The sequence below is a fragment of the Carlito syrichta genome, unplaced genomic scaffold (assembly GCF_000164805.1).
Source record: "Carlito syrichta isolate Samal-C Ts95f unplaced genomic scaffold, Tarsius_syrichta-2.0.1 Scaffold315800, whole genome shotgun sequence".
NCBI lineage: Eukaryota > Metazoa > Chordata > Mammalia > Primates > Tarsiidae > Carlito > Carlito syrichta.
Genome location: NW_007259896.1, coordinates 219518 through 233534, shown reverse-complemented (window position 1 = coordinate 233534; position 14017 = coordinate 219518). Strand labels below are relative to the sequence as shown.

Here is a 14017-nt window from a genome sequence, read left to right as displayed (position 1 = left end):
CACACTTCATGTTTCAGTCCAAATAACCTGCCTATGCTCCCAAGCAGCTAGTCTCGTTACAGGCTGCATCCGTACTGGCTTTCCACTGCCCCCTATGGAAGAAGGAAACGGTGTGCAGGTGTCTGCCTCCTTCACTTGGATGGTAGGAAGCGGGTGTGCCACTTAGTTCTCACACATGGCACTGATGTGCTGCTGCTAACTCAGATCTCCTCTACCCCCCAACTGCTATGAAATCATATCTGGTACTAGTAAATGATTCCGTGTAGGTGAAAAAGTCCAATCCCAGCCAATAAGCTAGAAAAACAGTTTTTGTTGTGTTTTGTTGGTGTGAAGTCTTGAGATTTGAGGTATCAAAGAACTGGAAAGACCAGCATTATGGTGTTTTATTGAGAAAACTCTAGGAAAAGGCAGTTTGGGGATGTAAAAGATGGTTCTCTAAAATGTCTACACAATGGGTCTAACATCATAAAGTAACATTCTTTAAAATGTTCATTAAAACCATTTCATACAGTTATAAACCAATGAACTAAACAGTTTTCAACTTTTCCACATTCCAGGCTGAGCCTGACTTTGAGTGTTTCCTGGATGGCTTTGAGAAAATGTGAGTCCTGTGGGTGGCCCATGGAAGCAGGCACTCCTCCCCAGTGTGGCCACCAGGACACCAGGCTTAGCGGGACCAACAGCCATCTTTCTGGTCCGTGCTCAAGGGCCTTCCAGAATTCCCAGACGAACCCACGGACAAGGGTAAACAGTTCACACTGAGTGTCTTTCAGACCTCGTTACATTCCTGCTACAACTTACTCAGATTATCATCTTGTTATGGTGTGAAATTGCAGTTACGGTACCCCTCTGCCACAGCACCCTTCAAGGAAGCAGACACACTTGCACTCAGTTCTTGGGTACTTTGGATGACTTGGAATATAGATGGCCCCTTGCTGTAAGCAAATGCTTTGCGGCTGAATCTTTTTTTCCCTTCTGTTCACCAGGACTACTAAAAATTTACCAGGGCTAGTAGAAAATTTCAAGTTAAAAAAGTCTTTAATTTTCTTAAATCACCCTTGTATGTGCTAGCCACATTGTGGAAAAGAACATAATACACAACCTAGATTCCGCCTTGAGATTTCAGGACTCTGGCACAGACTCTCAATAGCTGTGTCCATCTTAACAGACGTTTACAGGCAGGCTTTGTGTGCCAGAAGAATTCCAAACTGCTTCACAAAGTGTGGAGAAATCTCCATCTTGCCTGGTCACTGCAGCTGCACTCTGTAAGCTCCTATCAGCAGCTTCACCTGCAGAGAGGAAGGGGAGCAGTCTCATTAATATTTATCTATTTAGAGTTGGGAGTCTCACTCTGTTGCCCAGGTTGGAGAGAGCAGTGGTGCAATCACAGCTCACTGCAGCCTTGACCTCCTGGACTCAGGCAATTCTTCCACTTCAGCCTCCTGAGATTGCCATTTTATTTTATTAATATGTAGAAAGCAGGCAATTCCCTCAGATCCCCTCCTCTCCTGCTCTGGGAGCTTTTCTGTCATTTCAATAAATCCTGCTTTCCAAAAAAAAAAAAGGGAGAAAGCAGGATTTATTAGGACAGAAGAGCTCCCACAGTGGGAGGGGACCTGAGGGGGTTGCCCGAGATTGCCATTCTAATTAAATTCCAAGAATGTGGTTTTAGGCACTCTGAAAAGAGGCTAGTAACCAGCCAGAAGGCAGACATGGCCTCAGAAACACGACTGGACTGCTCCATCCTCCAAGAGGCATTAACCCAGCCCCTTTCTTGCCACATTAGTTGGGTTTAACACACTTCAATTCAGACAGCTTTTCTTGGCATCACCATCCCAGGGCTATATTTCCAGGACACACCATGACTGATGACAGATTAACCTGAGTAATATTTTGAGCAGTAACACTGATTGTGAAGAAAGGATTTTCACCTTAGCAGAGGGCGCTTCCGCCAGCCTTATAAAGAGTTTATTGGGGCCTGCAACAGGGCTGAATGAGTAAACAAAGTTACTGTCCTAGAGTAGAGAGAGAGAGAAAAGAAAAATGAAGTCAGTGGTTTTCAGACAAGCATCTAGGAATGAGCTACAGCTAGACCATGTAACCTTTTAAAATAGAAACGTTTACGACTATGGTGTAAAGAACCATACTTTTTTTTTTTTTTAAGAGTTGGAGTCTCACTCTCACCAGACTGGAGTGCAGCGGCCGCTCCCAGCCACCACAGCCTCGACCTGCTGGGCTCCGGCGATCCTTCCGCCTCAGCCTTCCGAGTAGCTGGAATTACAAGCAAGCGCTACCACGCCCGGCTGATTTTTTGATTTATTGTAGAGATGAGGTCTCGCTGCCCAGGCGAGTCTCGAACCCACGGGCTCAGGCAATCCACTCACCTCAGCATACGTTTTATTTGTGATTTGAATCTTTGGAAATGCATCAAGTATTAAAAATATCCATACCCAGCCAGTTTCGCTTAATTCAGCCTAAGAGTTTACACAGTCATTAATTATGCATTAAAACCAAGCATAACTACAACCAATGATACAAACCTTATGGGTGTTTGAAGCATGAAAATTTTCTGAGTGTTTCTTTTATGAGACAGGGTCTGTTGCCCAGCATGGCCATAACTCATTGTAGCCTTGATCCTCCTGCCTCAGACTTCCAAGTACCTAGGACTACGAGTCAGCACCACCATGCCCCACTCAGTTAAAAAAGAAAATTTGTAGAGATGGGATCTTGCTATGTTGTCCAGGGTGGTCTTGAAGTCCTGGCCTCAAGTGATCCTTCTACCTCCTAAATTTTTCTTAAGGAAAACATTTGTAATTATAATGATGGAAAAATAAGCATAAAATTAAAAATCAGGCAGTGTGTGTTTTGTGGCATCAAATTTACTTCAGGATAATGTTGGGGCCAGCCCAGGAGTTCAAAACTAGTCTGGATACAAAAAATAACAAAAATGAGCCAGGTGTGGTGGCATGTACCTGAAGTCACAGTTATGAGGGGAAGCAGGAGGATCATTTGAGCCCGGGAGTTAGGCTGCAGTCCAGCCTGGGAAACAGTAAGATCCTGTTTCAAAATAAATAAATAAAGGTTCTAAGACATTGTGGCTTGAAATTGTATGATTCCCAGTTACTAGGTCATTGAGTAATTCATCTGTGCTTTTGATTAGCAGAATGTGCTTTTCAGTAGGGAGGTACAGAATATCTTACCAAAAAGACAGGAAGCTGAAATGTATCATTTAAAACCACGGCTTGCACACTGCATGGTCCACAGAGCCGAGCAATAACTTCTTTACCCAAAAAGTTTGCATGGAAGATAAACAGCAGGACACCCGAGCCTGAAAAAGAGCGATGTGAGGTCATTACCCCGAGGGGGCCTGTGGGGGCCACAGCAGGTCCCTGAGCAGCCTGAGGGTCAGGCCCTCCCGCTCCACCCACCCACAGCTAAGGACCCCTCCAGGTCTCCAGGCTTTTGTGCCATTGCCCAGCCTGTCTCAAACCAGGAAACTCCTTCTCTTCATCCAAGTGGTCCCTACTGACAGTTCTGAAAAATAGTATACACTTAGCCTACACTAAGGTGACTTCAGTTTCTGAAAGGCGCTATTTAGAAACTGCTGCCAGGTGTGTGCACACGTCTGGAAGTCACAACAGCATATCCGTGGGTGTGAGTTTGAGTGGTTTTCCACTGTAAGTTTCTGGTCAATACCAAAAACTTCATTTGGAAAAAATTGTTAGCTTGTGATATCAAATATGAAGCTTTTCCTTAATATCTAAAATAGTCTATCAAATATTCTGTACAACTAAATTTTTTAAACTTTTTAGTAATAAAACAGGTATGTGGATTCTATGACTTTTCTGCTAAACTAACCATTTTTTAAAACATTCTCTTACTAGGTTACGTTTATATTTCTGCCAACCACAATGAGTCAGATCTGAGGAAAGAGTGTGTCCATCAGGACCTGTTGCTCTGACAAGCACTTGAATTTCATTGGTATAAATCAAGTTGCTAACAGATGTTTCCACATAAACTTAGCTAAAGCTAAGAACATGGTTAGAGTTCTTCAGCACCAAAAGCCAACATTGGTGTATCTGCATGTCACAAAGGAGGAAGAAACCAACATGTACCAGGCCGCTGGCATCACCACAGGACCACACCGAGCAGGCACTAGCTTGGGTAGCTCCTGGGCTCCTGGACTGGAGAACGACAGGGCATCTTTGCTGGACGCAGACATCGTGCAGAGCAGAACGTCCGCAGCCCCAGCTGGTCCAGCTGTGCTGAGGTCCAGCAGCTCCAAGGGCCCACCATGGCTGTCGCCGCAGTGCATACGACTAACAAATTACAGTGCTCCCGACTGAGTACCATCCCTTCAACACTACATGGTATGTGGCTGTGTTTAATTGTAGAGCTGAAGCTCCTCGGGGATGAATAGACCATTTAAATGGGGGTGAGGAGAGGCTGCTCTCCCCACCACACACACAGCACGAGTCATGGCCGTTCAGCAGAGGCCAGGAAGGGATGTGACATGTCCACCTCCCTCCTACACGACTATGGGCCAAGACAACGTAGTACAACAGAGTTCAGGGAAAAGAGATTGTAGGCTTAGACGTTTTAAACTATTATCATTAAGACCCAACTCCTATGTCTAAAGCATCTGCCAACACTGCTCCGTGGCCCTTCGGTAACCAGGGATGGGGATCAGCCGGGTCTCGCTTCTGCCCTTAACTGTTTCATAGAAATATCACACATTGCAGGGTGTCCCTAAGGTTTGTTTTGTTCAAAGAGCGTTCAGCCTAAAAACTTGCTGATTTTTATAATGGCAGAGTTCCAAGGGCAAACACAGGCTTACCTTCTGGGATGTTCTGTGGGGGTTTGTAATTGAAATCCATCGAGAAATCTGGCCCCTCACAGAGCCGATGACATGCTATTGGGAAAACTGGTTCCAGCAGAGCAAGGCGTGCCTCAAAGTAATCCTTGATCGTCTCTTCTGCCACTCTCGAGAGTCTAAGAAGGACAGTTGCTAGCTGAAACTAGCAGTAATCCCAGATTCATTATGAATAAACACCAGCAAGGCTTGCCAGGTCAACTTTCTAAAAAGAACCAAGGTTCTGCCCCTCCTGTACCTCCTCTGACCCAACACAGAACTCTGAGTCCCTCACTAGAGTTCCTACTGTCTGTAGGGTGGCGCGTGTGTTAGTTACCAAGGTATATATTTTTTTACACATGTATTGTAGAGAGGAGTCTCACCATATTGCCCAGCCTGGTCGTGAACTTTTGGGCTCAGGCAATCCTCTTACTTTGGCCTCCTAAAGTGCTGGGATTACAGGCGTGAGCCACCACACCCATCTCAAAAAGAATTCTTAAGTGATAAAGACAGACATTCAATTATCCGTATTATGAAGTATGAACCTGTAACAAAGGTAACTTATTAAAGAATAAACTGTGGCACATCCGGATACTAGAATATTAATTAGTGCTAAAAAGAAATGAGCTCTCAAGACATGGAAGGAACCTTGAACACCTACTGCTAGTAAAGAAAGTCCATCTGCAAAGGCCATGTACCATATTATTCCAAGACACAGTAGAAAGATCAGTGGTCACCAGGGTCTGGGAGGGACACCCAGGCAGAGCACCAGGTTGGCAATGAAGCTATCTTATGTGACACTGATGGGGAACATATCATATATGTCCAACCCACAGACTGCAACACCAAGCGTGAACCCTGGTATCACCTGTGGACTCGAGACTCACTGGGATAAATGCACCAGTGGGGGGAGGGGGGAAGGCTGTGTGCTGGGGAGGAGAGCCTTTGGGAACTCTCAGCACCTTACTCTCAATTTTGTTGGGAACATAAAACTGCTTTAGAAACTAAAGTCCATCAGAATGAAAAAATAAAGGCTAAGTGGTTTTAAGAATATACTTGAGGTTTTAAGAAGACACCCCTGACGGGCCCGTGTTGAGTCTGGTATGTTCCAAGACTCCAGTAACTTGCAGAAAAGTAGCTCCCGTGCCACTGAGGACAGTCACGGTCTCTTAGAAACATGGCTACTTCTGGGCTGCCACGTGCCAGCCATCCCATGCACCTAGATGCCCAGGCTGTCCCACAGGCCAGCCTCGGCGTGGTACTCACGTCTCCAGGTGGCTCTTGAGCAGGTCGTACACAAGCACGTTGTTGCTCTGCTTGGCGAAGTGCAGCGCACTGTTGTGGTGCTTGGACAGGATGTTGCAGTCAGCCCCACACTCAATCACCAGCCGCGCGATGTCCGAGTTCCCTCTCTTGCACGCCTGGGCAGGTGGAAGGACAGTTGCAGAGGTACACTCCAGCACCCCAATGCTTAGGCTTTGAACAGGGCAAGTGGGGGGGCACCAGGCCTGTCCTTGCAGGCTGGGGAGCTCCTGCAACTGTCATGTCATACTCATGGGGCATCAGGATGCCTGGGTGGTGAGGTAAGTGGAGACGAGCACCACCAGATCTTGCTGGGCAGCCCCGTTGCCTCCCCCTGGCCCAGTCGCTGTGTTATAGGTGTCAGGAGCCTCTAAAAACTGTCCAACCTGTCCCTCCCCGGCCCTATGCATCAGGTTCACGTGAGTCTCAAAGTTTCTCTTGCTACAAGTGGTGACACTGCCCAAGACATCTAGTTGTCACCCAGGGTAGGGTGCCACTGGCATCTGGTATAGACATTGGTCCTGTGGAGCTTCCTGTGATGCCTAGGACACACCCACTTCCTACATTTTTTTCCTTGAAATGCAAAGGTTTTCTTTACCGTAATTTCTGAAAGTCCCCACGTTTATTTCTTCTAGTTCTAAAATGCAATAAAACTTAAGGCACCAAGTCCACAATGCTCTCCAGGAACAAGCACCTAGACAGAGGCCAGGTCAGACACAGGCGAGTGGGACTTGGGCTCCTGACACCCTCCTGGCCGCCCCCCCGTCTTCCCCACACCGCCTCCTTCCATCCTAATCCTGGCTGACCCCACTCACCGGGCTCAGTGGTCACTGTCACCCACCCAGCCAGCTGGACGGTCTGCACTACACTGCCCCTCCACAAGAGCCCCTGTGAGAGGCAGAGGCAACTGGCCTGAAGTCCATCCAGCACCCAATCCCAATCCCAATCCCTTCCCCGGTGGAGACCCACCTTCATCCCTGCAGCACTCGCAAGCCGCCATCCGCATCTGCACCCCGCCTGCCTTTCTCCCAGGCCCCCACAGACCCAAAGCCATGCCCCAGAGTCACCGGTGCCCTCAGGCAGGTCCTGCTGCGCTTAGGGGCTAGGCATGAGAAGGGGAGGTGGGCAGGGGAGCCCTGCTCCCACCAAGACATGCTGGGTCCCAGCAGCTCTGAACACACAGCACCACACACATGTGCCAGGGAGAGGCAGACCCGCCACTCAGGCTCCTCAACACGGGCACATCCGCAGGCCTGTGAAAGCAGGGCACCGCACGAGGCAAGCCAGCCCTGTCCAGGAAGCCCCCAGGGGCTGAGGCCAGTGACTGCAACAGACGGGTCTCAGAGGTCCCAATGCACCTGAGGAGATGGCGGGACAGAACCGCCAGGAGGCCCATGTGTGCCTCAGGCCAGGAACCCATGTCTTCCTGGAGTGGTCTCTATGGGGGCAAGTGCTGCCTTCCACAACGCCTTTGCAAACCACATCGGGCATAGGAGCAGAGGCCAGGAAGCAGATCTGCGATGCACACTAAGGTGCGCACATGCCTGTGGGCACTGGGAATGAACCTGGATGTACCCTTGGCTGGCGGCCACCCTGCCCCGAGCTCCACAGGCGCCTCCCTCACTATGCCCAGGGCCAGCAACCCCAAGACACGCAGCCCAGGCCGGCTGCATCAGTCAGGTCAGCCCAGCTTGCCCTGGTGCGCGCTTGTCCAGTCCTAGCCAGGGCTGGTAGAGCCCACAGGACACCTGCCATGAAATGGAGCCACGCGCGGACACCTTGCCTTCATGAGTGCAGTCTCGCCACTGCTCTGCTGGACATTGACAAAAGCTCCGGCTTCCAGAAGGATGGCCACGGTGGTGAGAAAGTTCTGCGAAAGAAGGAAGCAAACGTGACTCCCAGAGACACTAAAAGCCACTCACTTTCCAAGGTTTTGCAATGTCTAGTCATTAGAAAGCATGCTCGGCTGATTTCATCGCAGGCAGCCACAACCACAACATTCCTGTGGGGCCTGGTGATACGCCCACAGATACCAGCACGGCCCCACAGCTCTGCAAGGATTGCACCTGTGGGCGCCATGACTTCAACACAGGAACCTTTGCACACAAATCTCTTAACAAAGGCAACATAGCAACCTTCTGATTATGTTATTAACCAAAGGAATATTAGTTTCAGCCGAAGACAACTCTGAAATCAATATTAGGACTTTAACTCAATATCAATTACTTCCAACTAGATAAACCGCATTTTGAAAAGTGATTGCAGGCTAGGCACTATGGCTCACACCTGCAATCCCAGCACTCTGAGAGGCCAAGGTGGGAGCACTGCTTGAGCCTACTGGTGTGAGCCTGGGCATCACAGTGAGACGTCTCTACAAAAAATAAAAAAACTGCAGAGGTGCTAGTGTATCAAGGCTATGGTGAGCCATGATGGTGCCACGGTGACAGAGTGAGATCCTGCCTGGGTGACAGTGAGATATTGACTCAAAAGAAACAAACAAAAAAAACTGCCAGGTCTAGTGGCTTATACCTGTAATCCTAGCACTTTGGGAGGTAGAGACCAGAGAACTGCCTGAACCAGATGTTTTGAGACCAGCCTGGGTAATTTAGCAAGACCCTGTCTCTATAATAAATCAAAAAATTATGCGGGTGTGGTGGCTTGTGCCTGTAGTTCCAGCTACTTGGAAGGCTGAGATGAAGGATTACTGAGCCCAGCAGGTCAAGCTGTGGTGGCCGTGAGCGTGCCACTGCACTTCAGCCTGGGCAACAAAGTGAGATTCTGACTTAAAGAAAATGTGGTTAAAAAGTACTACTGATGACCGGGCTCAGTGGCTCAGCCTGTAATCCCAGCTGCCTTCCACAACGCCTTTGCAAACCACATCGGGCATAGGAGCAGAGGCCAGGAAGCAGATCTGCGATGCACACTAAGGTGCGCACATGCCTGTGGGCACTGGGAATGAACCTTTGTGGGCACTTTGGGAGGCCGAGGTGAGTGGATTGCCTGAGCCCGCGGGTTCGAGACCCGCCTGAGCAGGTGAGACCTCACCTCTATAATAAATCAAAAAATTAGCCGAGCGTGGTAGCGCACACCTGTAGTTCCAGCTACTTGGAAGGCTGAGGCGGAAGGATCGCCGGAGCCCAGCAGGTCGAGGCTGCGGTGGCCGGGAGCAGCCACTGCACTCCAGTCCGGGTGACAGAGTAAGACTCCAACTCAAAAAAAAAAAAAGTACTACTGATGACAGAAAGAAATCTACTTGTTACATGTCACGTCAGCAAGCCCATGAAATGTTTGTTACACATCAGGAAGCCCATGAACTGAAAGTGACATGACCCCATGACGCTCACTAGAGAAACAGGTTCTCAGTCTAGGGAGGAATTCCCACCAACACTGAAATGAGTGTGTGAAGCCACAAACCTTCTCAGCTGCGTGGATGAGGGCGGTGGTCCCGTTCTTCTGCCTCCCATTCACTTTTGCGCCTTTTGTGATCAGGAGTCGCAGGAGGTCATCCTGCCCTCCTGCCGCAGCCAGCATCACCAGCGTCATCCCACTGGAGTCCTGTGGTGGTGGTTTGCAGAAACACCTCATTAATCTTGAATCAGAACAATTCCAGAACCTACAACATTTTGTGTGAAATCCCAAGCGCACTGATCTAAGCACCAACAGTTTTCTCCGAAACCTCACAGCTGTCACAGGCGCACCTCACTTGACTGCGCTTTGCTTTACTGCATTTCACAGATTTTGCATAGTCTGTGCCATTTTTCTAACAGCACATGCTCACACACGACTGTCAGTTGTTTTTTTTTTTGAGTTGGAGTCTCACTCCTTTGCCCAGGCTGGAGTGCAGTGGCATGCATGCTCACGGCCACCCCCAGCACCGGCCTGCTGGACTCTGGTGATCCTTCTGCCTCAGCCTTCCAAGTAGCCAGAACTAGACACGCGCCACCACACCCGTCTATTTTTTATTTTATTGTAGAGATGAGGTCTCATCAAGTTGCTTGGGCTCGAACCTATGGGCTCAGGCAATCCACTTGTCTCGGCCTCCCAAAATGCTGGGATTACAGGCTAAGCCACCGAGCCCGGCCATTGTCAGCATTTTAACAATAAAGTACTTGTACACTAAGGCACATACACTGTTTAGACATAATGCTCTAGGACACTTAACAGACCACAGTACAGCATAAATCTCATTTTTATACGTTCTGGGAAACCAAAATACTGACATGACATGCTGTATCACGATTATCACTTTATCACAACTGTCTGCAACCAAACCTGTGACATCTCTAAGGAATGCCTGTATTTTTGTTTTTTCTTTTTAAAAAGTGAGACAGGGTCTCACTATGGTGTCCAAATTGGTCTTGAACTCCCCTGCTCAAGTGATCTTCCCGCCCTGGCCTCCCAAATGCCTGGAATCACAGATGTGAGCCATTACACTGAGCTCTCCTGTTTTGTTTTTCTGTATTAAATCCTAAAGTCACATCAAAAATTTGCATGATATTTACAGAGATGGCTCATCATCGACCAGCAATGGCCCATTACAAAACAAAATGTGACTGGAAAAAGACTATAATGAGCACAGTAAAATAACAGAATACTATGAAACATGAAAGGAGTATATCTGAAATAAACATGCAAAACATATATGAAAGAAAAAGCCCACAGAACTCTGCTTAAGGGTATAGACAAAAGGCTGAATGAATGTAGTTATTGTGTTCCTACACAGAAGACTCAAATGTAATAAAAATGTCAATTCTCAAATTAATCTATATGTTTTGTGCAATTTTAATCAAGATCCCAATAATTTCTTGAACTTTAATTCCCAAGGATGTAACCTAAAAAAGCCCTAAGCTAAAAAACTAAAGAAGAAAACAAAAATGTTTTCTAAGCAAGAGACCCAAAGCCAAAAGTGAAAAAGACCAAAAACAGAGAAGTTACCTAAAAATAAAAATCTTCTAAGTGCTACAAACAAGACTCAAGACACAAAACCTAAAAACTAAGAAAGGGTTATTATACTTCCATATTAATAACCCACATGTATCAGTATGAAAAATCCCCCGCAACACCAATTACAGTCGCCAAAGATGCACCAGTGGCCATGGGAAATGAGACCATTTTATCCCCCTCCAGGAGGCAAGAGGCAGCTGCAGACAAAACATCCTTACCAAACCAAACGGTGCTTTCGGGGATTGAATTGCAGGGATTATAACTGTCTTTACAGCCCACGAAGTTTGTGTTGTATAGTGAACATGTATTATTATTATCATTTTTTTTTTGAGTTGGAGTCTCACTCTGTCGCCCAGGCTGGAGTGTCGTGGCATGCTCACGGCCACCCCAGCGTCAACCCACTAGGATCTGGTGATCCTTCCGCCTCAGCCTTCCAAGTAGCCAGAACTACAGGCATGTGCTACCATGCCCAGCTTATTTTTTATTTATTGTAGAGACAAGGTCTTGCCAAGTTGCCTGGGCTGGTCTCGAACCTGCAGGCTCAAGCAATCGAATTGCCTTGGCCTCCCAAAGTGCTGGCATTATAGGCAAAGCCACCGAGTCTGGCCACATTACTTTTAAGGAAAAGAAAAAAAACGAAAACTCAACTTGAATTCGTTTAAGAGTTACTTTCCATCTTCCTTTCATGAGATTTTTCTAAGTCCTCTTACCTCTTGGTCCAGGTCGTATTCTTCACTTGAATTCAGTGCCACCTTCACAGTAATATAATCTCCGTTTTTCACAGCATCCCTCAACACACCTAAATGAAAAGGACACATCAGGGCTCATCGGTCCAGATTTGCAAAAGGGCTTTCTGTGATTCTGAAACACTCACTGCCTGGAACTGCATCTGCTGCAGCAGAATCCTCATCTTCGCCATCAAGGTGCTTCTGGAAATCGTCCAGTTTCATCCACTCCAGCTGCAAGTCCATGCCCAGACTGAGAATTTGCTGCCTGCCATCTGAACACGTAACAGCCTTATTAACATTCCTTTTTTAAAGTACAGCAAAACACAATGCTGTTGATTAAATTGTGGTGTCTTAGCCAGAAGACTGTGTACACTTTGAGTCAGGGTTTTTCTCTGTCGCCCAGACTGGAGCGCAGTGGCACAATCATGGCTCACCGCAGCCTCAACATCCTGACTCAGGTGATCTTTTCACCTCAGCCACTCCACTAGCTAGGTGAACAGATGCACACCACCATGCCTGGCTAATTTTTTTTTACTTTTTGTAGAGATAAGATCTCTATGTTGCTCAGGCTGGGCTCAACTGACACTCCTGCCTTGACCTCCGAGAGTGGTGGGATTACAAGTGTGAGCAACCATGCCCAGGCTATGTACACATTTAACAGGTCATTATGTGATTGAGTATCTTCTTTTTTTTTTTTTTTAAGATGTGGGGTACAATTTAGGATTAGGTATACAAACGTTGATTATGCAGGGACCCTTGTATCTTCCTCAATGATAAAACCCCTGCTTTTCCCTGGGAAGTAACAAATCACCACCATTTAGATGCCAGGATGCACCAACAGCGTGAAGACAAGCAGGCAACACTGTCAGGCAGTGCAGGAGGAGTTAGGTACAGGACTGAGCAGCTCAGAGGGAGGCCACAGGGACTCAGCAGGAGGACAGAGAGACCCTAGCCATGGGTGAAGCCGTTCTCACTGCGTGAGCCAGACCACCACAGACCCAAGCCGTGGCCCGTGGTCCTACAGTCTGCTCTCACTCATTTGAGCACCCCCGCCAAAAGCTCCCTGTGCACTGCGCCCTGGTGCATGTCCCACGGCACCATGAGAGGCGGCCAGAATCCTCCTTGCTCAGGGGGCCCACAGGTGCTATGACACTGGGGCAGATGTGTCCAGCCCTCAGCAGAACTCATTTGGAACTGATTCACAGCAGCTATATGCTATCTCTAAATATGAAAAACGAATTATTTAATGTTAAGAGTTGAAGAACTTTCACCTAAAACCAACCCTAAGCCACACAGGTGATGCCAGACAGATAACCTTGCCAGAGATGATGTCTGTAAAAGACATGCAATAAAGGAGCTTCTCCCAGGGCCCCCAACTCAATCCAACACTTCTCTCTGCTAACTGCAAGCTGACGTCACAGAAATAGCCCAGTTGTGGGCTGCCATCCTGGCTCTGCTGATAAGTCACAGAAACTTCCTGTGCCTCGGTGTCTGAACAGCAGCAGCAGCAGAAGTAGTAACCACAGCCGACATTCGCCATTCATTCCTTCCACACACATTCCCTGTGAGGGGAAACATGCACAGACGGAGGCTGGGAGAGGCCAGGGCTTGCTTGGACACATCAGCAAGTGGCGGAGTTCCCGTGGAGCCCCACAGAGGAAACCCTGGAGGCAGGACAAGTAAGGCCTGCAGGAGCAGGGGTGGTCCCCCTGAGCTCCCAGGGCCACAGCAGGAAGAGACCCCACTCCAGGTCATAACCAGCCGACGGCATGTGCTGCAGTGTATATTTCAGTCTCTCACAAAGTGCCTGCTTCAAAATCTGTTTTCATTCCTAACAAGTTTTGGATCTTGCCCCTGGACTTGACGGGCTTACCCTTTTCTCTCTCTCTCTTTTTTTTTTGAGTCAGAGCCTCACTCTGTTGCCCAGGCTGGAGTGCAGTGGCACACTCACGGCCACCACAGCCTCAACCTGCTGGGCTCAGGCAGTTCTTCCACCTCAGCCTTCCAAGTAGGTGCGTGCCAACCACGCCTGGCTAATTTTTTGATTTATTGTAGAGATGAGGTCTCACCAAGTTGCCCAGGCTGTTCTCAAACCCCTGAAATCACGCAATCCTCTCACCTCCAACCTCCCAAAGTGCTGGAATGACAGGCAATGAGCCACTGCACCCGGCTCTCTTAATTTTTTTTTTTT

The 14017-nt window shown here is 48.0% G+C and overlaps 1 protein-coding gene across 1 annotated transcript in view; it reads right to left on the bottom strand.

Moving 5' to 3' along the window:
* Window positions 1-356: 356 nt before the first annotated feature.
* LOC103275846 (M-phase phosphoprotein 8) overlaps window positions 357-14017 on the bottom strand; it is an 18907-nt gene continuing 5246 nt past the window's right edge. The window contains exons 2-10 of the mRNA XM_008073247.2: window positions 11973-12098; window positions 11809-11897; window positions 9569-9709; window positions 7938-8024; window positions 6119-6273; window positions 4838-4992; window positions 3201-3328; window positions 1932-2015; window positions 357-1289 (exon numbers count right to left, since the gene is read on the bottom strand). Coding sequence (XP_008071438.1) covers window positions 1248-1289; window positions 1932-2015; window positions 3201-3328; window positions 4838-4992; window positions 6119-6273; window positions 7938-8024; window positions 9569-9709; window positions 11809-11897; window positions 11973-12069 — 978 coding nt within the window. The 5' untranslated portion in view covers window positions 12070-12098 and the 3' untranslated portion in view covers window positions 357-1247. The remainder of the gene's footprint in view (window positions 1290-1931; window positions 2016-3200; window positions 3329-4837; window positions 4993-6118; window positions 6274-7937; window positions 8025-9568; window positions 9710-11808; window positions 11898-11972; window positions 12099-14017) is intronic.